This window comes from Sturnira hondurensis, unplaced genomic scaffold, assembly GCF_014824575.4.
Source record: "Sturnira hondurensis isolate 20B ecotype Veracruz unplaced genomic scaffold, ASM1482457v3 Scaffold0022910, whole genome shotgun sequence".
Lineage (NCBI taxonomy): Eukaryota > Metazoa > Chordata > Mammalia > Chiroptera > Phyllostomidae > Sturnira > Sturnira hondurensis.
This window is the reverse complement of record NW_028095541.1, coordinates 5,420,120-5,446,836: the sequence shown is the minus strand read 5'-3', so window position 1 is coordinate 5,446,836 and position 26,717 is coordinate 5,420,120. Positions and strand designations below refer to the sequence as shown.

Sequence of the window (26,717 nt, the reverse complement as noted above, 5' to 3'; positions counted from 1 at the left end):
CGCAGCACAGCCTTCAATCTCTATCAATGGGCAAGTGTTCTGGAAAAGCAAATTGTAAACTTCAAACTAAGGAGGTACTTTCCAAAATACAAACTTCCTCACTTCAGTAAATGATAGAAAAGCAAATATTTATATTTGTGACCTAACCCACTTAAATTGCTTTTGTACTACTTATAATTTGCTAAAAATAAAATTTGTATATTTTTATATTAGAAAAGATCTTCAAAGAACAAACATTACTACCCTGTTACCTACACTTACACAATATTGTCACCATAAAGATCAAGTTAGAGAACACCAAACTAGCCTGAAGGAAAGTCAATCAAAACATCCAAGGGGCAGCAAGGGTGGGTGAAGGTGGAAGAAGGTACGGGTGGATAAATGATAATGAAAAAAATACAATAAAAATGTTTTTTTAAAATTCCACATCATTATGTTGTACAAGCAGAAAACAACTCAGTTGCCTGATAGAAATGTACTTCCTATCTTTCTCCTTTTTCTGCCTAAGAGTTATTGCTCTTCCTTTACGGAGCAAGAGTCCCAACATTCAGCCAAGTTTTCCATTTAGTAAACTTTCTTCTACAAAGCTGTAAATATAATTTTAAATCCCCTAAGTAGTCCACTGTACTGTGTATTACAAAATAACAGAATTGCACTTCTAAAAACACTTGTTTTCTGCCCTGGCTGGTGTGGCTCAGTGGACTGTCAGCCTGAGAACCAAAGGGTCGCCAGCTCAATTCCCAGTCAGGGCACATGCCTGGGTTGCAGGCCAGGTTCCCAGTGCAGGTGGGTGTTAGAGGCAACCACACATTGATGTTTCTCTCCTTCTTTCTCCCTCCCTTCCCCTCTCTCTAAAATAAATAAATAAAATCTTTAAAAAATAAAATAAAAACACTTGTATTCTTTCAACATGTTTTACAAACCACAGAGACAGGGTACTCTCAGCTATAATTGTCATCTATTCCGTTGTTAAAGGATATAATTTGGAGGAAGAAAGTTCCAGCTCAAGACCTGATTGGCAAGCGCGAGGTAGCGCTGAAATACTGAGGACATCTGAGCACTGAGGTTTTCCTGCCTGCTGAACTCCTGCAGAACTTCCACCGTCAACATGAAGATCTGACGAAGGTCTTCTTCCTGGCAGTAAGTAAGTCACAAGTATTTTTATGTTAAAAGCTTATTCAAAATGCATTCTCTTTTAGAACCACAATAGAAAAAAAAAAAAAACAAAACAAAAACCTTAATATTTTCAATGGAAAACACTATTTCTTTAGGAACATTTTCCATTTTCAGGCCTGCTCATAATTTTCACCACAGTGAGCTTTCAAGTGACACACATCAGTTTGAACACATTCACTGTGACGTGAGTGCTATTCTGTGGAGAGGAGAATCTGACAACTAGACAGAGCTGGAGGGGTCAGTTGATCTAGTGCAGGCCCCTCGGATTTAAGCCTTCACATAACTTACTTCAGAGCCAAACAATACACACAAGACAAAGAGCCCACACCATCTGCAATAACATTTTAAATACACAGCCCTCACGGGCATTCTGCCAGGCCTATTTTTAAGGCCAGCAAAATCCCACCAATTGAAGCACTGTTATCTAAACACTGTACAAACAAAATAAACTAAGAATCTTTATAGTACTATTTCCTATTTGTTCTGTCTTTAGACTATCATTAAACAAGTATCTTTAAATTGTCATTTATGTTCACCAAACCTATCACTTTATTATATCCTATGAAATCACAACACAAACCTTCAGGTGCGGGCTGTCACTCAACCAGATGAAATAAATGTCCACACTGCACTGGGAACAGACTGTATAAAAAGTGAACAATCTGATCATTAAAACGTAAGAACAAAAATACCAATACCTGAAAAACTCTTTTGCAGTTACCATGGAATTCCATACTCAGTCCAATGTTGCTAGTTTTACTTGAACTTGAGAATTCACTTAATAGGGCAGTCAGAATAGAACAGGCCAGAGTTTGCTATAATTATTGGATAAGAAATAATTAAGAGGCATTATTTTTCTAATGCTTTGTTCAAACATAAAGAAACATTTCCTATGTTTAGACCTTCCAGTCAGAAATTAAGATGGACAGAACAATGATCGGCTCTGCTTTCCTAGTGGCCCAGTAGCTGTTAGCGGTTCCTTCCCAATTCCAGTTACCCAAATGCATCTAAGACTTGAACTCAGGTCATACTCCTAACTCCATCATAGAGTGCAAGTGATATTTTAGTACAATCAATGTTTAATTTATTGTATCATCTAATTCACACAACAATGCACACCCCATTTTACCTTTGAAAGAAGTGAGACTCAGAGACATGAAGAGTGAAGGATAGCTGAGATTGAGCCCAGGTCTGTTTATGCTCAGATGAGGGTGATAATGTACTTCCAAACAGATGAAAAATGAAAAGTTTATAGTCTCCAAAATATTAACCAGGTAGTACTCAAAAGTTCTTCAAATTAAAAATGAAGATTTCCCTTCTAAATGGCTCTATCTAACAGGCACCTAATATCACCTCATTGTTTCTATTCACAGACTATTTAGAGTCAAAGTGCCATGGATGAAGAGGAAACAAATTATTTGGGCACATTTCCAGGGGTTAAACAGAAATATGCTCACTACCTCTGAACAACCAAAGATTAAAGTCAAGATGATACTATTTATGCAAGCTTACACAACAGCTGAACTATCATCCCACCCACCAACTGCCACATCTTTGTTCAGAAATGCTTCTGATGTCGGCACCTTAACCATAGAGATACTTATCTCGGCAAATCTCAGCAAACATACATAAAACCAAATTCCCAAAGATTGCCATCAGTTGGTATTTGTTAAATCTGAATGACTCAGTTACATGAGTGACCAATAAAATATACTATTTTGTCTATTTTTGCATGTGTATGAAATTTTCCTCTAAAACTAAAAAAATTATTTGATTCTATCTCAACTTTGTAATTTTACCTCAAAATGTACATTTAATATAAAAATGTCCCCTCCTCCACAAATGGTCAAGACAAGTGCACAATACAACTTTAATTGCCTTTGCAGGGCCCCAGGCACATGGAGGAAGAAACTGGTCTAAGGAACCAGGCACTGAAGAGCCTCTTATGAAGAAAACAGTTCATGACACACTTATCACAGTTCATCACATTTCATTTTATAGTTTAAAGGGATCTTAGAAACTCATGAAGTACAATCCCTTCCTTTTTTTAGTCAACAAAATGTTATTAAAAATGAGTTTCTTTTAAAATGGTATATTCATGATTACGATGCCACCAATCAAAACTTCACAGATACATTTAAATAATACTGGGATCAACTATGAACATAGTTTTTAAATACAGCTGGGCTTAGATGAGGAGAACTGGCATTAAATTCAAATTAATAACATTCAAAGGGAAAAGTTAACTCATAAGGATCTATCACAATGTATTACATCCTATTATTCTGAAAATAATTTTTAGTATCCCACATTTTTATGTCTTTTAGCCTTAGCTTTCCTCCTGTCCTTTCTAAATATCTCACTCACTGAATAGAACATTATAAACCCAGAGAACTCACTAAACACAAACTAATTCTCACAAATAATTATCTGTAATAGTTTTGAACAAATAATTTACAACTTGACAAAAAATGGTTTTTAGTACCAAATTATATTCACCACAAAACAGCATGTTTTTTAAGTATACTCATATTCAGATTTTCAGTAACACAACTCTACTGACTGAAACCTGTACTACCCTGGCAAGGTAGCTCAGTTGGTTAGAGCCTTGTCCCCATTAGTCAAAGTTGTGGGTTCAGTTCTGGTAAGGGCACATGTAAGAAGCAAGCAATGAATGCGTAAGTGGAACAACGAATCAATGTATGACTCTCGCACTCAAGTCAAGAAATGTGAAAAACAAAAAAATTTTTTAGAACCCTGAGCCCTGGCTGGTGTAGCTCAGTGGACTAAGTGCTGGCCTGTGAACCAAGTGGGATGGGGGAAGGAAAGAACAGGGGGGAAAGGTACAGAGAAGAAGTAGTACAGTAGGTAGGGATAAGGTAGACAGAAGGGAGAAAAAATGGTATGGGAAACAAAGGACTCAAAAAACTTGTATGTACAACCTATGGATGTGAACTATGGCGCAGGGGGAATGCTGGAAGGTTGTGGGGGCAGGGTGGAGGAGGGATAGAGGTGGGAAAATTGAGAAAACTGTATAGCATAAAAAATAAAAAATATTTTTTAAAAAATAAAGTACTTTTTTTATCCTCACCAGAGGACAAGCTCATCAATTTTAGAGGGAGAGAAACATCAATCGGCTGCCTCTCACAGGGGCCCTGACCAGGAACAAAACCTGCAACCCAGTCATGTGCTACAATCAGGAATGGAATCCATGACCTTTTGGTCCACAGGACAACATTCCAACTGAGCCACACAGGCCAGAGCAAGAAAGTACATTCTTAATCCATGATAATTAAAACAAAACACTGTCTTACTACAAACTTAGCTCTCTAAACATTTTGTTTTTAAATAAGATTTTCTTTCTACAAAAATAATGTACCTTCTTCATCTTTAAAAAAAATAAAGCGGGAAAGTACAGAAAAGCACAAAGGGAATATAACTGCCCACACTCCTACCACCCAAAAGCTATTACTCTTAACATTTGTTCACAGCTTCCCAGTAAGTTAATGCACAGGTAAGATTACATACACACCATTACCATGAACCCAGATGTCCTGTTTTGTATTCCCCTTTTTCTTCTTTATAAATATGAAATAAAACCATAAATTTTTAAAGCAACTGTGTTCTTTTCAAATTTACCTCTCAAAGATTTAAGAAATACAAGAGAATAAACTGTACAACATGGTTAGAGTTATCACCAGAAATCAAATATTCTGGTTTTAATGTATCTCAAATTACCAGCTTTCAAAGAACTAAGTAAGAGATTTTCATCGTAGTTTAATCACTCCTTAACTTGAAAGCCCTGTAAGGACTTGAGAGTAGTAGTATCATAAATATTAATTATACTATACCACTAATGCTCAAAGGTGCCAAGAGAACAGAAATTCCTGGAAAATAAAAAGTGACTGAGTACTCATTGTGCATTAAAAGAGCAAAGCACCTCTGCACATATCAACAGAGTATTCCCTGCTATTCATAAAGGAGTTAAACACATCCCAATGCTCATAAGACTCATTTCCCAATGTGTTCACTCATTTTCAGTATTTAATTATCAATTAAATTAAATCTCAGTAAGATAAAGTTACTTTTACAGCAAGTGCATTATAATGACAATAGCCCATTATAGCAAACTAAAGCTGTACTAAAATGTACAACTTTATACATTTTACTACAGCAAACTAAAATGTTATCCTAAAAATAGAAAAGGGGACAGCTCCTATTCAGGAGGGAGGGAAGGAGGGAGGGAAGGAGGGAGGGAAGAAGGGAGGGAGACGGAGGGAGAAGGAGAGAAAGGGGAAGCACCCAATCCGCCTACGCAAGGTCACAAGTGTTTGTTTTTCTTACCCTGTAGAAGAAGGTTCCCCTGTGCTTGCTTTAGACTTGTAGACCCGAAATGGTTAGCCCAAGTGCATTACCTCTGACCCCCACAGCGATCAGTACTGTCAAGCACTGTCTCTCTGCCCTGTCACAGTCAAGGCTAGAAAATATTTCTGTACCAGATACAGTAACTCAGCTACTCAAGTGGGTCAAAAACAAAAGGTTTTCTAAATAATTTAGAGTGGTGAATTTCAATGAAATCTGATCAAAGCTGACTGACTGATAAACAGGAGACTATGAGATTGTTTACTAAAGTTTACAGGGATTAGACTAGTATAAAATGCCATTAGTGCAAGTCTGAGACTCATAAATGATCAAAAAGAATTAAATGAGTATCGATTCATTTTTCAAATGCAGCAAATATTTTCAATGGAACTTACTTCATGTAAATGTTTCCAAAAGATTTATTTCTAAGGCACTTAACTATCTGATGCTATAATATAATATTAGTATGTGGAATCTACTAACATGCACAGGCTTCACATGCCATGACCAAGTGGCAAGAGAGCCCAGGCTCTTTCATTTATATATCACACTCATTTTTTTTGGTGGTCCTTGGTTGTTGCCACTAATTTGACTAGTACTAAGCATTCTAAATGTCATTCATTTCCAACAAGTTAGAAACCAAATAACACAATTTACTAAAACTATATCCCAAATAAATTCTAAATACTGCTGGACTCTCCAAGGTCCAATACAAGATCCCCAGCAGGTATCCAACCTTTTGGCATCTATGGACCACACTGGAGGATGAAGAGTTGTCTTAGGCCACACATTCAATACACAAACACTGTGAGCAAAACACTAACAAACGCTGATGAGCAAACGCTGATGAGCAAAAAAATCAGTTTCAAGTAAATTTACAATTGTGTGTTGGGCCGTATTCAAAGCCATCCTGGGCCACATGTGGCCCATGGCCACCGGGTGGACACCCCTGGAACTTTAGACATAGAAGTCAGCAAATCTGGGTCACAACAGTCCAGAATTTACCACTTCAGGTACCTGAGGGCAACTCCATTCTGTCTTGGCCTCAATCTTCTCATCGACAAAAAGTGTCACTACCCTCTGCCCTGCCTAATTCATGTGATTGTCCTAAGGTCCAAATCAAATCATGCAGGTAAAAGTACCATGTAAAATGAAGCAGTTTCCCATAAGGTAAAGAAGCAAAAGGATTTTTTTTAATGCTAGGTATTTAAATTTATTTTTTCTCACATTTTTTTATTGTTGTTCAAGTAGTTGTCTCCATCCCCACTTCCACCCTTGATCCCACCCCGTTTTGCTTTGTCCATGTGTCTCTTTATACATGCTCCTGACAACCCTTCCCCCTCCCCCCTTCATTATCCCCTCCTACCTCCCCACTGGCTACTGTCACTTTGTTTTTAATTTCAACGCAAAATTTGCTTCTTATCATCATCATAGAAAATAATCCCCTAGCCCTGACCAGTGTGGCTCAGTTGGCTGGGCATCACCCAGCAAAGCAAAAGGTTGCTTTTCAATCCCCAGTCAGGGCATATGCCTGGGTTGCAGGTTTGGTTACTGGTTGGAGAATCAACCCACAGACATTTCTCTCTCACATCAATTTCTCTCTCTCTTTCTCCCTCCCTTCTCCTCTCTCTAGAAATGAATAAAATGTTTTTTAAAATCACCTATTTTGGCTTTTCTGGTCCTACTTCTTAATTATCTACATTCCACCAAATTAAAAACACAACATAGATAATCAATTAATAGAGGGAAGCTGTAACTAAGGCATCGCTAAAGAGTAGATGCTCAGTAAATGACTCACCTTTATCTCTACACCTAACACTGTATAACACAAAAGAAAAGTGAAAAATGAATACACAGTGCACTCCCTATATTTCTAGGTGTTGATAAATTTCAAAAAAAATTTAAATATGTAGAACATGCAGAAGAAATTCAACGAGACCTCAAGGTTATAAAATAATCTATTCTCTTTTAATGAAGTACTGAAAATCCACTAACAACTAAGTAATTGCTGTCTTCACATTGAGGTCTTAACAGCAGCATCCTTATTTCTAGTAAAAGTCACTGATTTTGTGATAGTAGGAAAAAACCCCTAAGAGATGGCTTGCCTTACCAGATTACTACTGCAAGCACAAGCTACTCAAACACTAACGCCAGCTGACAAAATAAAATACTCTTGTTAGGGGAGAGGCCTGTCTCTTATTAATAGCCTGGCTCTCACCCTGGGAGCTTTACTACCAAGAATAAACTTTATAAAATGTTGCCGTACACACAGACTTCCAGCTGGTCCTCTAAGCAAACATCAATGAGACTTGTGATAAGAGAGATTAAGCTGGCATCACACCCAGGGCAGCACTGCTGTGGACAAGTTTCTCACCTACTTCCCTCTCACATGGCAAAGAGGAAAAAAACATTTAAATGCTAAATTAAAAGTAATTTAATGTATGCCTACTTTCAAAGGAAAGTAACATGACATAGATTAAAAATTTGCTTGAATGTCAACATCAAATAAAAAATTTAGCTGCTTTCCTTAGGAAGTCAACGTTTCCATATCTATACCTGTCAAACTAGTAGACAGTAGATCTGACCCTCGCAAACTACGATGCAGTAACCTCAGCAACCTTCATAGCTATAGAAGAAAAACAGCTTGTCCACAGAGATAGGCATGAAACTGTACTCGCATAATTACTCTAAGAATACAACACAATACATGGAAAATAGTATTGTTTAAACAATATAGTCTCCTGCCCTGGCAGGTGGGATCAGTAGCTTCAGCTCCCCACCTGTAAATCGAAAGGTCACCAGTTCAATTCCCAGTCAGGGCACATGCCTGGATTGCGGGCCAGGTCTCCAGTTGGGGGCGTGTAAGAGGCAACCCACTGATATTTCTCTCGCACATTGATTATTCTCTCCCTTTCCCTCTCTCTAAAAATAAATAAAATCCTTACATAATAATAAAAATAAATAATCTTCTTAGAAGTATTTTATAAAATTGGATACTCTTCCATAAAACGGTCTGTAGAGAATCAAGACTATAACATATTTTTTAAATATTTAATAAATATTTTAAAGTAGAGACAATATGTTGGTTTTCTAATTTTTTACAAACACAATTAGTTTTCACTCATGAATACTTTCTACTGATTTTCAATACTTAAAATATTGTTTGATAGAAAAAGATCATTTAGCCCTTGACAGTATGGCTCAGCTGTTTGGAGCATCATCCCATAAACCAAAGGGTTGCGGTTTCAATTCCCATTCAGGGCATATACCTAGGTTGTGAGTTCATTCCCCAGTCAGGGTGCATAGGGGAGACAATCAAAGCTGCTCTCCCACACCGAGTCTCTCTCCCTGCCTTCCCCTCTCTCTCAAGTCAGCAAGTATGTCCTTGGGGGAAATTTTAAAATACATAATTTACCAGCATTTGTGGCCTAAGATCATGTAAGTAAAGGGGTGAGATCACTGGGGAGATCTAAACCTGCTGAATGCTTACTAAAAGCACTGGGTGCTCTCTCCGCTGCTGGGCAGGCCCTAAGAGTGTATCCACAGTGAAAATTGGTGTGTCATACTGTACTGGCCCAAACTTACTCAGAACATGTACATCAGACTAGTACAAGGGGAGAGACCACCAAAAAATACACTCTTAGAGAGGGAAGAGAGAAAGCCAGACTACAGTTTTTTGGCAATGAGGGTGCAGGGCAAGTTTGTCACTTAGCTCATGAGGTCATTCTTCCTTCACCCACAGAAAACCATCACCTATCTCTTTTTCTCCAAATCTCTTTTTTTGTCAAATATATTTTATTGATTATGCTATTGCCGATGTCCCATTTTCCCTTTATTCCTTTCTGTCCTGCACACTCCCTCCCGCCCACACTCCACTCCCCTTAGTTCATGTCCATGGGTTGTACATATTAATTTCTTTGCCTTCTCCATTTCCTATACTATTCTTAACTTTCTCCTGTTTATTTTCTACCTACCATTTATGCTATTTATTCCCTACATCTTCCCCCTCATTCCCCACCTCCCCTTCCCCACTGATAAGCCTCCATGTGATCTCCATTTCTGTGATTCTGTTCCTGTTCTAGTTGTTTGCTTAGTTTGTTTTTTTAGGTTCAGCTGTTGATAGTTGTGAGATTGTTGTCATTTTACTGTTTATATTTTTGATCATCTTCTTTTTCTTAGATAAGTCCCTTTAACATTTCATTTAATAAGGGCTTGGTGATGATGAACTCCTTTAACTTGACCTTACTTGGGAAGCACTTCATCCGCCCTTCCATTCTAAATGATAGCTTTGCTGGATACAGTAATCTTGGGTGTAGGTCCTTGCCTTTCATGACTTTGGATACATCTTTCTAGCCCCTTCTTGCCTGCAAGGTTTCTTTTGAGAAATCAGCTAATAGTCTTATGGGAACTCCTTTGTAGATAACCCTCTCTTTTTCTCTTTGCTTTTAAGACTCTATCCTTATCTTTAATCTTAGGTAATGGCATTATGACATGCCTTGGTGTCTGCTTCCATGGGTCCAACTTCAGACTCTCTTGCTGGACTTCCTGGAAGTCTATTTCCCTTGCCAGATTAGGGAAGTTCTCCTTTATTATTTGTTCAAATAAGTTTTCCATTTCTTGCTCTTCCTCTTCTCCTCTGGCACCCCTATAATTTGGATGTTGGAATGTTTAAAGATGTCCTGGAGGTTCCTAAGCCTGTCCTCATTTTTTTGAATTCTTGTTTCTTCACTCTGTTCCAGTTGAATGTTTGTTTCTTCCTTCTGCTCCAAACAGTTGATTTGAGTCCCAGTTTCCACCCCGTCACTGTTGGTTCCGTGTACATTTTCCTTTATTTCACTTTTTCTTCTAATTTGCAACCATACTCCACCAATTCTGTGAGCATCCTGATCACCAGTATTTTGAACTGTGCATCTCATAGGTTTGCTATCTCTTCGTGGCTTAGTTGTACTTTTTCTGGAGCTTTGATCTGTTCTTTCATTTGGGCCATTTTTGTTTTGTCTCAGCGTACCTGTTACGTAGTAAGGGGTGGAGCCCTAGGTATTCACCAGGGCAGGACAACCCACATCACTGCCTTGTGGCACTGTATGTGGAGGAGGGGTACGGGAGGGAACAATGCCGCTTGCTCTGCTCTCTGCTGGCTTTCAGTCACTCCCACCACTACACACAAGCAAAGTGGGACCTTCTGGTGCTGATTCCCAGGTGGGTGGTTTTGTATACATTCTAGAACCCTATGGGTCTCCCCAATAAACTCTCCTGTGAGGCAGGGAGTTTATCCCACCACCCCAACCCTCACAGGTTTTTCAGTCAGAGGTTTTGAGGATTTATTTCCCTGGGGTGAAACCCTGGGTTGAACAGTCTGTCTCACTCCCCAGTTGTTCCTCCCAATATATCTACAGGCAAATGTGGGACCACCTGCCCCAGTCCTCTAGCTGCTGCCTTGCCACCAGCCCTTTCCACCTGGCAGCCAGTCTCCACGCCTACTAGTAGTCTAGATAGATGTTTCTTCTTTAACTCCTTGGTTGTCAGACTTCCATACAGTTTCTATTTTCTGGTTGTTTTTTCTTTTTAAATTTGTTGTTGTCCTTCTTTTGGTTGTGTGAGGAGGCACAGTGTATCTACCTATGCCTCCATCTTGGCCAGAAGTCTCAAATATCTCTTAAAATCACCTTCATAAAGAAATTTTCTACCCAACACTATATCCATGTTCTGAATTTATCATTTTTTTCTTCCTATCAAGATTTAAACCCTTCTCCCACTGCTATTCATGTCTCTGAGACTAAGATTACCCTTAAGTAAATTCTTGAACCACTCCCACAAATTCTCAACAGTCTGAGAAAGAATGAGAGGGAAACATTATAACAATTCACTGGTCCGGAATCTCAGGTTCTTCTACCTACCAGGCAAGGACAACACGGTGGGCACACAGTGGCCACACAGTGGGCACTGAACTTGCTGCATAAATGTAGTACTTTTTAAGTTTAGTGTTTTCAGTGTAGTTATCATAATAAATGTATCTGGCCATCCTGGAATTAAATAATACTTCCCACCTGCTGCTATAAAAAGTTAACACCAGTAGAAGAAATTCAACTTTTAAAAAAAGTCTTTGTTTTGGAATGTTTTGTGATGACATTAAATTTATCCACTATTCTCAAGTGAATAGAGAAAAATCTTCTGTAACAGTGATGTCTGTTTCAATCATTCTCAGAACATTGGTTATTTCAGTGCCTCAAAAAGTCCAATTACCAGGTTACATGGGGATGACTTTTTGAAGTGGGTCAAACTCCCCATGCAAAAGGAGGTAGGGAACTCAATTCCTGTGTCTGTGCTCATTCTTGAGAGAGGCAAGAGACTACTGAACTTTTGCCTTCAATGTCCAGGTGCCAAGAAGTTACCTATGAGGGTGAGGACAGGGCACAGAAACTCTAGTAACTAGGGAGAAGGCATGAGTCAGAAACACATGGATGTCAAGAGTTACTCATTTTGTTCCTAAAGTTTAAGTCCTGGTCAGCTGCAATGAGGTGAACTCCTTCATTGTACCTGTCACATGAAGTAACATGTCCTTAAGTAGAATCTAACACATAAAGATCAAACTCACCTCGAATAGCAGACTAGAATGACATCTCAAAGTAGCAGCCTCAGTACCAAACCTTCCCCACAAGCTCTGGCAAGTTGTCTCCATCCCTCGTTCCTCCCTTACCCATCATGATGGCCACCATATCATGGATGGCACACATGACCGCCGGTAACATAATCCAAACAAATAACAAGATTACCGCTATACCAGGAGCCCCCAACCTCTTGGCCACAGACTGGTACCAGTCTAGGCCTGTTAGGAACCAGGCCACACAGCAGGAGGCAAGCTTAAAAGTAATGTGCCTGAATCATCCCCAAACCCCCCAAACTATGGAAAAAATTGTCTTCCACAAAATTGGTCCCTGGTGCAAAAAAAAAGCTGGGGACCATTGCACCACACAAATAAGGCAGGCAACCCTGAGACATCAGTGTGTCAAGAGCAAAGGAGACCATGCCCACAAAGAGAGAGATTTTAAGAGTAATGATTAATATTGGTAAAAAGTAGCTCTGTAATCATTTTTACCTCAAAAATTTTAAATAGAACTTTATTTAGGGACTGTTTTCAAGAGAACTTCTCACTACATAAAATAAGCCAAATGACTCAGAAAATGTAGCAATTCAAAAGTGCACATTTTAAAAAAAGATTTTATTTATTATCTTAGAGGGGAAGGGAAGGAGAGAGAGAGAGAGAAATATCAATGTATGGTTGCCTCTCATTCATCCCCTGCCGGGAACCGGCCTGCAACCCAGGCATGTGCCCTGACTGGGAATCAAACTGCAATCATGTGGTTCGCAGGCCCCAAAAGTGCACGTTTTGAAGTTGTTAGTTTTATAGAAACAATTAAATTTCATAATACTAAGATTAGGTGAAAAGGACATACAATTAGATCACTGGATGATCAGTGTCACTAGAACTATACTGGCAATATGGTTGCCACTAGCTACATGTGGCTATTTGAATGTAAATTAATCAAAATTAAATAAAATTTAAAATTCAGTTCCTCAGTCATACCAGCCACATTTCAAATATTCACAAGCCAATGTGTGGCTATGATGTGACCACATGTTAAGAGATAACAGATGTAGAACACATATATGTACTCCTGAAGAATGTGCTACAATTATGGCATAGAACACAATATTCACAAAATCAAAAATCAAATATAAGTAGAATGCTCTGTACTGTGACTCTGGTAGCTCACTGGAACCCACAACTCTACAACTCAGCCAAGTGTACACTTTATTTTTTTTTTAAGATTGTATTTATTTATTCTCAGAGAAAAGGGAAGGGAGGAAGAGGGGACATGAAACATCAATGTGTGGTTGCCTCTTGCATACCCCCTACTGGGGACCTGGCTTGCAACTCAGGCTTGTTCCCTGACTGGGAAGCAAACCAGCAACACTTTGGTTCTCAGGCCCGTGCTCAATCTACTGAGCTCCATCAGCCAGGGCCTAACTGTACACTTTATTTTTTTTAAGATTTTATTTATTTATCTTTAGAGGGGAAGGGAAGGAGAAAGGGAGAGAAACATCAATGTATGATTGCCTCTCATGTGTCCCCTGCTGGGAACTGGCCTGCAACCCAGGCATGTGCCCTGAATCGAACCGTGATCATCTGGTTCACAGGCTCGTGCTCAATCCACTGAGCTACGCCAGCCAGGGCTTCCCAACTGTACACTTTAAATGGATGCAATAATGCAGGTGAATTATTCCTCAATAAAGTTGATAAGGAAAAAAAGAACAGACACATGCCCCCTGATAAATTCAAAAGAAAACAAAAAATATCAGGGTTGTACAGGAAGTTTCAAAGTTCTGAGTCAATGTTCCTTAGTTGAGACCCTGGCAGGTCAGTCTGGGGGTCCCAGCCAGAGTGGTGGGAAGATGGCTAGAGCAGAAGTGAGCACACATACGTGCGTGGTTTAAGAGGTGGGGAGAGAAGAAATCCAAGACACTTTGAAAAGGAAGGGAAAGAGTGCAGCTCCCTTAAATGTACCTTGTCCTCCTAACTGCAAGCCATCAAAAAGATTATTAAAATCACACACTTACTGAGGAACCAATGAAGCTGCAAAGTAATTCTTAGAGCTGTAAGGTGAACAGCCTCAGGTAATTTTTAAAAACTACCCAAAATGTTTAAAGATTTAACACCTGAAAATCAGAACAGCCAGGTAGTACCAATCCCAATTCTACATGAGTTGAAAACCACGCAGCTGATAAAAGTTAATTATTCTAGCCAAGAATCACAGCTGATTACTAACATCAATTCCAAGCCCTTCACTCTGAAGGCACAAAGAATTCCCAAAAGGTAGACAGGAGACTGAAAGGTGTACGAGTCAGTTAGGCTCCCGAGAAGGATTCAATCAAGAATAATCATTCTCAAATTTGTTCAGCTGACAGTAACATAAATAACTGTTATGTCAGAGATCAATTCCATATTTTATTCAAACATTCCTACTATCATTACTAGTTGTCAAAGATTTATTACAAATGGAAGAAATGTGCCCTGGATGGTACGGTTTAGTGGACTGAGTGGTGGCCTGTGAACCAAAAGGCCACTGGTTTGATTCCTGGTCCAGGCACATGTCTTTGTTGTGGGCCAGGTCCCTGGTAGGAGGGCTTGTGAGAGGCAACTAATTGATGTTTCTCTAGCACATCTACGTTTCTTTCCTTCTCCTTCTCCCTCCTTTCCCCTCTCTCTAAAAAAAATTTTTTAAATGGAGGAAATGTTCAAGAGAAGGGAAATAGCTAAGCTTAGCTATTTGTTATATCTTATAATAGTGTGACATATCTTATAATAGTGTGACATAGCTTATATTTTACACCATTAAAATGATGATTATTAACTCTATAGCAACATGGAAACAGAATCAAATGAAAAAGTGAACTACCCTACATCTACAATACGTACACATATGAAAAGTACTAGAGAAAACAGGAATAAGAACTGCTTTTTGTTACATGTAGGTGCCCGTTACATAGCTGTAACTGCATCTATGCTATACAAAATACAAATTAAATATTTACAAATGCAAATAGTAGGCACACTTACCACAGTGGGATTGCCACTACTGATCAACTGGCTGACTTCATGGAAAATGCTCTTGCAGTCAATTGACTTATCAAGTGAACCTCGTTTTACAATTACTGCTACTGCTAAGAGAATCTGTTCCCGAACATACTTTTGGAGGCTATAAAACATAAAGATCAAAGTGAAAACCATTACATAAATCTAACATAAAAACACTACAAAATTTCTCAATGTGCCTAAAATTCCTAATAAGCCCCGTTACATCTCAGTGGAGTGCAGCCTGCCCATCACGCACAGACACCAAAGTCAGAGGACCTAGATGCAAATCCACACTCTCTCTACAGGATATATGACCCTGGGTGAGACAGTTAACACTCAGTCTCAGTTTTCTCATCTGTGGAATGGGGACAACTATAGCAGGGTTGTTACAAGATTTAAATGTTCTCAAAACTGTGCCCAGTGCACACTAAGCACTATGTAAGGGTTAGCTGCTTCAGGCAGTGTTTGATAGATCTAAAGTCAGCCCACTAAAAGCCAGATTAATATTCCATCAGTTAACAGAGAAATTCTGACCTAATATCCACCTCCAACCAGTAGTATAATCTTAAATCCATTCCCTTAAATGTAGAAAGGCAACATGCTAGCTATCTAAGACCCAACATTATAGAAATATTCAAATTCTAAAAAAATCTTTTTAAAACTCTCATCTCTAAGTTCTGTTCCTCAATGTGGAGGCATTCTACAAAGTCCATTACACCACAGGGCATAAATAACTGACTTTTCACAATTGTTTCCTAAAGGTAAGGATCAGAAAACATAACCCTAAACTTTACAATCCAGCCTCTAGAAAGCATAAGAATACAACCATGTACCCTTGGAATAAAACACAAATTCCTTTTTTAATTTTTCAATTACAGTTGACACTCAATATTACTGACATTACTAATATTATATTAGTTTCAGGTGTACAGCATAGTGGTTAAATAATACTATAACTTACAAAGTAATCCCCCAGATAATTCAAGTACTCACTTGGCACCACACAGTTATTGCAATATTACTGATTACATTCCCTAAGCAGTACTTTACATCCCCTATTTTGTAACTACCAATCTGTATTTCTTCATTTCTTCCTTTTCACCAGCCCCCAAACCCCTCCCACCTGGCAACCCTCAGTTTGTTCTGTGTCTATGAGTTTGTTATCGTTTTGTATGTTTGCTTATTTTGCTCTTTAGATTCCACATATAGGTGAAATCACATGGTATTTGTTTTTCTCCGACTTGTTTCACTTAGTATAATGCCCTCTAGTGTATCCATGCTCTTGCCAAAAAAAATCCAAATTCTTTCACAATGGTTTATAAGCAGTGTGACCCAGCTCAACTTTCCTGGGACACTCCCAGATTACCTGCTGTCTAACACAATTAGTAATAGTGCGTTCTTTTACTCTGAAAAGCGTCCCCAGTTTTGGATATAAATGATATGGTCACCCACTCCTAACTAAGGTCCTTCATGGCTGGGTACGTGCCCCCCTCTCTGATCTCACCCCTTCCACACACAGTCAAAACTGCAGATGTACTAAACTTCCTTTAGCTCCTGGTGCAAGTCTCATGCACTTCCAGGCCTCTTAAATGCTTTGCCCTCTGCACAGACCATGATGCCATGTGGTCCAGACAGCATCCCTGAACAGCACCCCTACACCTGGGATGGTCATCACTAAGGAGGGCTATCTCACACCTCTTTGTTATAACACAAAGCATCTGTTACCATGGATTTTAACATCCTCTCCCAGCCTGCTACTGTTGTCCCAAGGTGAAGTACACTGCCTGCCACATAATAGGCATTTGTTAGAAACTTATACAAATAAAGGAACACATGTCCCTGTGTCTTGATTGAAAAGGAGAACTGTTCCTTCAAAGCACTGACCTGAAGCATTTATTAAGCAAAAAAATAGAGACCCCCCATTATGGGCCAGAATATGAGTTGACCAAAGGGAATTTTTTTTAAAGATTTTATTTTTGAAGAGAGGGGAAGGGAGGGAGACAGAGAGGGAGGAAAACATCAATGTGTGGCTGCTTCTCATGTGCCCTGCACTGGGGACCTGACCCACAACCCAGGCCTGTGCCCCGACTGGGAATCGAATGAGTGACTCTTCGGTTTGCAGGCTGGCACTCAAACCATTGAGCCACACCATCCAGGGCTGACCAAAGGGAATTTTTGTACTTTTGGGGGAACACAATAGTTTCAAATACGCTCAATGACCACTACTAGAAAATGCACATAAAGCTGAATACTATTATTAGGAATGTACATAAAGCTAGCTGTAAATATCTCTATTGACAAGAATTATAAATTACTAGGAAAACAAATAATAAGAGCTAACATTTACTGGGTGCTTATGATGTATAAGACTTTTATATAAATTAACTGTACAAAACTTAATACATTTAATCCTCATAACAATCTTTTAAGTAAAGTATTATTCACTCTATTTAATAATCAGAAAATAAATATGCATAGAGGTGAAATAATTTGCCCGAGGTCACAGATTTAAAATTGGAGGAGTTGGAGTCCTTTTCTCGACCATTATTCCGTAACTGTCTCTTTTAACAAGTGTACCTGCATTTTACTGTATGCAAATTTTACCTTAATTAGGAGGAAAAATAAAGGAATAAACTCTGCACAAAATGGTAGTGTTCTATATAACCTACAGTATTCAATCTACATGGTATACCAAAAACTGTAACTTGACTCTAATCCACCCTGTAGGGCATCCTACTAGATAAATATGTATGTCATGAAAAACAAAAAAAGGCAGATTATTCTAGATTAAAGAGACGAGAGAGACCTGACAAAAATAGTATGTTATCACTCTGTTAAAAACAGAGTAAAATAAACCAATCCTCTCCCTTCCCCTATATCTACATCCACTCATCTACAGAACACATTGTCCATTAAACCTGCACTGCTAACAAGCTAAACAAACCTTAGCTTTTTACTCACGTGCATCATCTTCTAGAATCTAGATGTGAAGTAGTCAGCACTTAAATGATTGCTAAAGTCATGCCAGTAATTATAATTAAATGTTACAAACTCAGACACTGCTAGTGAACAGTCAATAGGAAGATGTAACAGTATGCTCTAAATTCTTTTTAAAGTTTTATGCATGTTTATCACCATTAGTCAACATTGTGACATCCCTCATTATAAACATTTCTAATTATGTAATATTCTCTTCACTGAACTTGGAAATGATCATGTATGCAAAAAGTACCCAATGTACAAACAGCACATAGAGACTGTACTGCCTCTTCTTAAAAGCTTAGGCCCTGGCTGGTGTAGCGAAGTGGACTGAGTGTGGGCCTGTGAACTAGGCGATCACAGTTCGATTCCCAGTCTGGGCACATGCCTGGGTTGCAGGCCAGTTCCCGGTGGGGGACGCACAAGAGGCAAGCATACATTGACATTTCTCTTCCTCTCTCCTTCCCTTACCTGCTAAAGATAAATCAATAAAACCTTTAAAAAAGAGAGAAAGCTTAGTATTCAAGGGACTTAAAAAAAGTAGTAAATGAAACTCCCCTGCAAAAGCAGTGTGGCTGATAATTATCCTCATATTTTAAAAAATCATAAAGCAATAAATGTGTAAAATGTTTAAACATTACAATGTGTATAACAAGAAAAGAAATTCACCTTCACCCTGTCCCTTAAACCTGAGCTCCTATCCAAAGAAACTATTAAAAAATTTAGTCCTTGTTCCTTCTACAACCTTTTTATATAACATACATTTCTTTACAGATACTTGATTCCTCCCCTCATCTGCCTAGATACTCACCTGTTTTATAATACTTACCAACCACCAAAAAAAAAAAGAATAAGTACACTGGCTTTTGAACTGAGTCCAAAATGCAACACAAAACCCAACATCCAGCACAATCTTTTCAAAGAAACAAACACAGTATCATAAGCTCAATTAAAAAGCATCATTTTCTTGGAGTGGTGAACACACAATAATATAAAGATGATGTATTATAGAATTGTACACCTGAAACCTATATAATTTTATTAAGCAATGTCACCCCAACAGATTTAATTTTTAAAAAAACATTATTTCATTAAGAAAACAAGCTACAATCACATGTATGAGCTTTTAAAACACGAGCCCCACATACTGCCTAACCGTAACGTCTATCATTAAAAAAATAAAGCCAAAGGGAAAAGCTCCAAAAGGATAAGCTTCACACGAGAGTTTCTGCAGAACCCCCTCTGTGTACTTACTTGGGCCTCTGTAAGACATAGGTTAAAAGGAATGTTCGCAGGGACTCGATGCTGCCCTTTTCCAAGAGAATCCACTCTCGGACCACTGCCTCCATAATGGCCGTGGCCGCTTGAAAGAGGACATAGTCCACCTTGCTTGTTTCTGAGGACAGAATTAGACACTTTCTGTAAATAGCAGCTCATCTTCCCTAGAACATGTTGCATTTATTAATTTTAAAACAGAACTTTTCAGACAAGGAAGAAGATGGTTACCTGTTCTTTTTTTAAATCCAGTGACCTTGCTCTAGCACCACAAAGAGGTTAGTTCCTCTCAGAAGACACCTCAGGCAGGTGGCAGCTAATCCCCGATCACAATTTTCACAAACTTTCCTCACCTCTCTTCAACTGTTACTTCCAAAGCATGAAGAACTAAAAAATAACACAGCTTTAAAAAAAATAAAATAAAAATATAACGCAATCAGAAAACTTCCTAAGAGATTCTCACCCTCTGCAAAACAGAACTTGGTATCTGCAAAATACCTTAATAAAGCAGTCTTTGAACATTACTATCTGTGATGAGCCACACTGTTAAAATATTACAATTTAAGTAATAAAGCTTTCAGCAGGATGACTCATCTCCAATAGAAAGTTCATTAATAAATATACTTATTCTTTCAAAATGGTTTTAAAAATCACATTTACACAAGGTGAGAAGTTCTTGTGAATTTTCTGATTGCAATACTGATCAAACTGAGTAAAATCCCAAGCTACACTTAGAAAGATCCAGCCTTAGCTAGCAAGTGATAGTATCTGAACTAAAAACAAAATCCAGAGCAGAACAAAATAGAAAATTAACACACCTAAAAAATATTTTATATTAATTTTCTATTTTCTTTTATTCACCAACAAACTCCAGTCAGTTTCCAAACAGCATTATCAAAAGGGAGAAACAGTCAAAATAAAGTCAAGAAAAAGTAGAAATTTTCTGAAGCTCTAAAAATAACCATTGTGTAAAATCCATGAGAAGTCTATGATTAGACTGCTTGTTAGTTGCCCAGCTCGCTGGACACGAGTATCTGAAAGCCATGAGAGATTCAGTCGAGGCAGAGACCAGCACCTTCAAGAAATTACCAGAAGAGCATGAAGATACTGTCAGGTACACCCTTTTCTCTCTTATTCAGGGTTGAGTCATTTAAAAATCTTACAAGTGATCTTGATACAATTAGCCATAAAAATGTGAATGAAAAAGTATGCCCTACATAAATTCCTATTACATTACACTACTACATAGGAACATAGGAATTTTGAAAATACCAAATAAGAGGAACCAATTTGGATTTTCTTTTTTAATGTTAAATTATTCCATACTATCTTTATATGAATTCTAATTGTGATATTAAGACCCACAAAAATTTAGAGACCTTAAAATATAATCAATAAATAAAGCAACAGATTCAAAAAATGTAAACTTATAATGAAAAGATGTATTTAAAGTTCCAGGAGAAAAACAAGTAAGTATTTGAAGTATTTGAAGTATTTGAAGTATTTCAAGTATTTTATTTGAAGAGGATTTGAAACAGAAACCAGCTAAATCTATTTAGATACCTTAGGGAGAAATACAGTACTGCTTCATAAAGGTAACTCAAATAATCTCTTATTATAAACCTTTTTCAAACAAAAGGATGTTTTCTGCTTATCTTCATATTCCAGTAAAAATCTTAAGAATAAGAAACCCGAAATCCTGAACCATGGATTTTAACAAGGAAGCAAAATCTTAAGAAGTCATATAGAATTTTAGAAATAGAACTCCAAAGGTCATCTAGTTCCATTCCTACATTTTACAGCATTTAACAGTTAAAGGAACTGAAGCACCAAGAGATAAAGAAGGAAATCCAAGGTCACATGGCTGGTGTGTTCCTTAAGCAATAGTGATTTACCCATAACTGCACATGCCAATGAAGGTAAGACCCAACAAGCACCTTCTGGTCTTCAAGAGCAATGGAACATGCTTTCTCCTAACTTTTGTGCTGGGGGGGGGGGGGGCTACAAAATGTGAATGACATTCAAAGTTTTCAAGATAACTTTTTTCCTGTTTGGTATTGAATGATTATCTCTACATTATTAGCCCCCCCCCCCAAGATGCTCTCTAAGAATAAAGGAATCTAGAAAAAAGAAAGCCAAATCCCAGATTTTAAAGAAGGAAATTTTCCTACCCTAGTCAATTACCCTTCCCCATGAAAACTGTTATTAGCCTTCACACACCATACTCACCCCTAACACCAATGTGCAAAAGCTGCTCACAGGAGCACCGGCCACTAGCCAATGGAACCCAGGATACATGAGGCTTACTCCTCTCCACCAGAGAGACGCTGGCAATAGCCACATCTTCACAAGGAACTCACATTCATCTAGAATTTCTAATGCTCTTAGAATGGCTTTCCACTGACAAGGGCTTTGTCTACATGACCAATTATTTTAGGATGCTGTGATTTCCTACCATTGTAACTTTTATAATAATTATGTATCTTTTTTTATCTCGTCAGCCATCTGAAACTAGACAGAGCCATGAAGACAAAGTCCAAATGAAGTAAATGTAAGAGAGAAAATATACACACTACATTCTAATCAGAAAATATTTTTTAAAAAAAGAAAAACCTAGTAGTCGAGGCCAGATGTCAGTGATGACAGTTACCTCCCTGGCCTTAAAACACAGGCGATGTAAGCCTCCAAGTCTACTTAATGACAGGCACACATGTACACTAACCTACGCTAAGTCTCCTGTTCCATTTTGTTTTATTTTGGCTACTTCTGAGATAACAAATGAAAGAAATCCATTTCTCCCTGAGAGAAGGACAAAAGAATGCCACAAAGTTAGCTCCAGGAGCGCTGAACCAGTCCCTCACTGTCTGGGAGCACAATAGTTCTTTAACAAGAAGAGAATGCAGACTTTTTAAAGGTACATTTCATCCTACAAACCTAGAAAACTCCTAAGTGCCAAAGATGTCTGAGAGTGCTCTTCTGACACAATGTGCAGGCATGCAACATGCACATGTAGACATGTGTGTGCACACAGAGAAGAGCAAAAAAAATGAAAACAAAAGGATAAGACAAGGAAATGAGGGGAAATGAGAAATGTAATGAAACGTAAGCGAGAAGGGGAAAGAAAGAATTTTAAGAGGCTAAAAAAGGGAAGCATCAAGGAGAAAGTCTCCCCCTTATCAGACTGTATTACCCAGACATTCTACAAAAATGATATATAATCCCTACACAAGAATGTGAAAATTCTGAATTGCGACTGACTGCCACTTGCATGAGAAGTCTTCTTAGAGGAATTAACCCTTCTGTGCTGGTGGCAACGGAGGACGGAGTTAAAGATACTCTGTGAAGTTTAGATGTAACATTAATGTAACACAGGGCTCGGCAGTACATTAATGACTGTAATACGTGCACTTGGGCTTTTAAATAGTTTGTCTCAAAACCCAAACTGATTTTAGAAGCATGACTGGAACTGGCAATACTCTTCTTTAGAAATTTTTATCAGAAAAACAAGTTTTCCAAAACAAGCTCAAATCATAACAAAGCAACAATACTTCATAAGTACACATACTCAGAAAAGAGTGGTATAAACAAATACACTCTAATAAAATACTTATAACTTAGATCAACTACTTCCCACCTAGTACAGAATGACAACTGAATTACAACATAAAGTAAGATGAACATGATGGAGCCTAGCTAATGCAGTTACAGTACCTGCCGTGAAAACCTTTCTCAGGTTAGTTCAGGTGCCAGTTTAACACAATGATTTTCTAAATCCATTAATGCTGAGCAATTTCTAGGCAGTAAGAATGAAGTAAGTCTCCCTTAAATTCTTAAGGCTGATGTTTAGTTTTGCTTCTTTTAATTTAATGCTGAGTTAAATAGTCTCCACAGGCATAAAATAAATTTTCTTAGTGTCAGAAACAAATTCAACACTCAAAAAAAATTTCAATGAGCTCTACCTCCTGAGTGGGAAAGAGCCACCTTCACTGCCACTGCTAGCTCCTTGCAAAGAGAAAATAGGATTTTTTTTAAGCTTGTCATATTTTTAAAGTCATTTGAAATGAGGTAATGGGGTCATGACATTTATCAACTGTCTACAAAGTACTTTTCTATGTTGTTACTACATAATGCACCTCACAACTCAAAACAGCTGAGTCTATGATGAAACATGACATCACTGTTCCCATTTCACAGGTGAGAACAGGCTCACAGAGGGTAACTCCTCAAGGTGACCACATGCTGCAGACAGCACTGGAGCTGGGACCTCCCAGTGTCTGAACCAGACGCTTTCCACCTCAATTAATCTAACAACACTCGCTTATAATCCCATATAAAGTAAAGCATTTTAAACATGTAACTTTCATTGCAGGCCAATTTCAATCTGGAAACCAGAGTACAGGTAGCTAACAAGTCAAAGCACGAGATGAAAGGTCAGATATTTTAGTTCCTAATACTCCTAACCAACTCTGTGGTCATGAATAACTCAGCATTTCAGAGTCTTAAATATGTGTGACAAAAACTGGCTCCAATTTTTTTAAAAAGCACTAAGGCTATAAAATATCTAAGAGGTAGAAGATTATATGTATGTGTGTATAAAAGAAAATAACCATCTTAGAGATCATTTCTATACATACATCAGATATAAGGTACTCGTAAAATTCTTTTATAAGAGTAAAAATCAATACTGCATTTTAGGATATGCAGTGATATACAGTGATAACCTACACAAAACTGACTAATATTCACTAAGCAAGCTGAGTACAAACTACATGGTTAAAAAAATTTAAAGAAATTGTAGAAAGCTCCAAAAACAATTTAAATTTTAAAACGCTGGGATAAGATATAGTACATCTCCAATAATAAATGATTATCACAATTGAAAAAAATATTAGATTTTTCCCCCTACTCTTAACAGCCTTCACATTATGGTCAGTAATAAAACAAATTATTAAACACTATATCTAGAGGAGAAAAATCCAAAGACAAAAAAGTTTTTTGTCTGGCTATATGGGATATCTTTAAAGCCACTTCAGTAGAAGATTATTAATGAAAAATTATAACTATACAAACTTGCTTATTTTAAGAGGAATTTAAAATATCTAACATTCAAGACAGAAAAATTAGAAGTGATTATGCAAAAATATTTTTAAAGTGAATACTTACCCAAAATATGCTTGCAAACTGCAAATGGTGATTTGGATTTCCTAAATGATAAGAATATGTGCTCTGCATGCTGGCGTTGCTCACTGTTGACCATGGAAGGTGGTGCCTTGACAGTTAAAGAGAAACAAAAACAGAGCAAACGTGTTCAATAAGAATGCTTCAACAACAGCAATCCTTCTACTTACAATGAGAAAATACGTTCACTTTTAGGAGGCAACAGAGGCACAAATTCTTTTTTTTTCTTTTTAGGAACTATTAATATGAAACTTCATAACCAGTATTTAAACTACAGTTTCAGGAAAAAGAAAGAAATTCCTGGCAAGGTTTCGGTCAGAATCCTTTAAAGCTGTCTACATTTTAGAAAGATACCTATCTAACATGTTTTTGTATTTTTTTTAAATATAGCTAATTTACTGCCTTTTATTCCAAAATATATCACTCCATCTAGCCTTACCAAATTCAAATAATTTCTAAATTCTTCAAAACTGGTGTAAATCCAAAGTCACTTTCCTATCCTAGTCTGTGCCTGCCTTTCTGTTTTTGTAAGTGGTTACTCTTGCCTTCTGAATGACTAAACAAAACTTTTACATCTTCTCTTCCAAAATAAAAGTAACAAGCTGACTGTGATACTTAAGTTGAGACTACAGCAGCAAAGATCTCACTTTATTTTTCTTTTAATTTGATTTATTTATTTTAAGAGAGAGGGGAAGGGAGAGGAGAGGAAGAGAAACATCCACATGCAAGAGATAAATCAATTAGTTGCCTCTCATAAGCCCCCAATTGGAGTCCTGGCCGGCAACCCAGGCATGTGCCCTGACTGGGAATCAAACCAGCAACCTTTCAGTTTGAAGGCCAGCACTCATTCCACTGAACCACACCAGCCAGGGCCAAAGGTCTCACTTAAAATTTTCTTTTTACACACAGGGCATGGCTTGAATCAGTTTTATTTTCCTTAACTTTAAATATGTACATAATTATGCCACCTTTGGAAAGAGATCTTTGGAATATTCTCTAAATACTTTCTACTTCCTGCAGGTCTCTTTTTCCTAGGTTATAGCCACTAACTTAAGTTAGCTCACAGCACTTTGCAGAGCCAGCATACGCTAGGAGAAGTTGGTACTGAGGGTTCCCAACAGCCTTCCCGTCTTTCTGTGTGTACCGGTCTCACATACAGTTGAAACCCCAGGATTCTCCCTCAGCTTTCTGTCTTCCTCTGTGGTAGTAGAAGAACCTCCTTACACTGTCCTGTCTCCAGGACCCTCTGCAAGAAGTATTCTACATGGTACATCTCAGTTCCTCCTCAAAGGATGATTTTCTTTCATCAGAAACCTAGAGTCCACCTATCCCGACTTCTCTGGAAGTCTGTATCCAGAGTCACTAGCCCAGGAGAAAGCTTGAGCTTCTCTTCTGCTAACCTCCTCCTCTTATGGCCTTCCCCACCCCCCTTATATTTTACAAGCTTATGACAGTTTGTGTGTGCTCAGCCCATAAGCAGAAAACCAGGAAAGAATTTCTGGACTTTAGCCCACCAGTTTATCTGCTTTTGAATAACCTATTGAGAGCTAAAACTGGCACCTGTTGCCCCATGCCTTCAGAATGTGCCTTGGGGCAGAATGTGCTACCATCTAAATATCGGGGAACTGAGTGAAATGTGAGTAAGGTTTGTCACTGGCTAGAGCTTTAAGGGTGGGGTGGAAGTTAACTATTCTTTTGGCCATGATCAAATCTATCCCTTCTTTTTTAAAATTAAATAATGGATCAAAATAGACAATTTAAGCCCTGCCTTCAAAATGAAATTTTTTGCATTGTTTTCCAAAAACAATAAAAACTCAAGTTTTTTCAACCATCTAAAAATACAGAAGTATTATCACGTAATTCTACCTCAAGTTTGTAAAATTACCATTAAATCTGAAAAATGAGGAATTAGTAAAGTCTGGAATTTACAGAACTCCTATCTGAATAATAAATTAACTGACCAGAAAGCCAGACATACCTTAACAAAACAGCTTCTGAAGTTTGCCCAGGTTTTTAAATCCTTTTTCTAATAATCTTTGTTCTCAAGATAATATCCTCCGAACCAGACCAACTTAACTACACAGTCCCATTATGTGGTTTGGGTGTCTTT

The 26,717-nt window shown here is 37.9% G+C and overlaps 1 protein-coding gene across 3 annotated transcripts in view; it reads right to left on the bottom strand.

The window, feature by feature from the left end:
* XPO4 (exportin 4) overlaps positions 1-26,717 on the bottom strand; it is a 106,676-nt gene that overhangs the window by 64,924 nt on the left and 15,035 nt on the right. The window contains exons 1-6 of one of the 3 annotated variants that reach the window (XM_037037250.1): positions 24,593-24,681; positions 19,661-19,816; positions 19,409-19,550; positions 15,158-15,296; positions 1,875-1,991; positions 981-1,134 (exon numbers count right to left, since the gene is read on the bottom strand). In XM_037037250.1, coding sequence (XP_036893145.1) covers positions 981-1,134; positions 1,875-1,991; positions 15,158-15,296; positions 19,409-19,503 — 505 coding nt within the window. In that variant the 5' untranslated portion in view covers positions 19,504-19,550; positions 19,661-19,816; positions 24,593-24,681. Of the gene's footprint in view, positions 1-980; positions 1,135-1,756; positions 1,810-1,874; positions 1,992-15,157; positions 15,297-19,408; positions 19,551-19,660; positions 19,817-24,592; positions 24,699-26,717 lie in introns of those variants that run through there. The other 2 variants (XM_037037249.1, XM_037037251.1) reach the window with 2 other exon arrangements.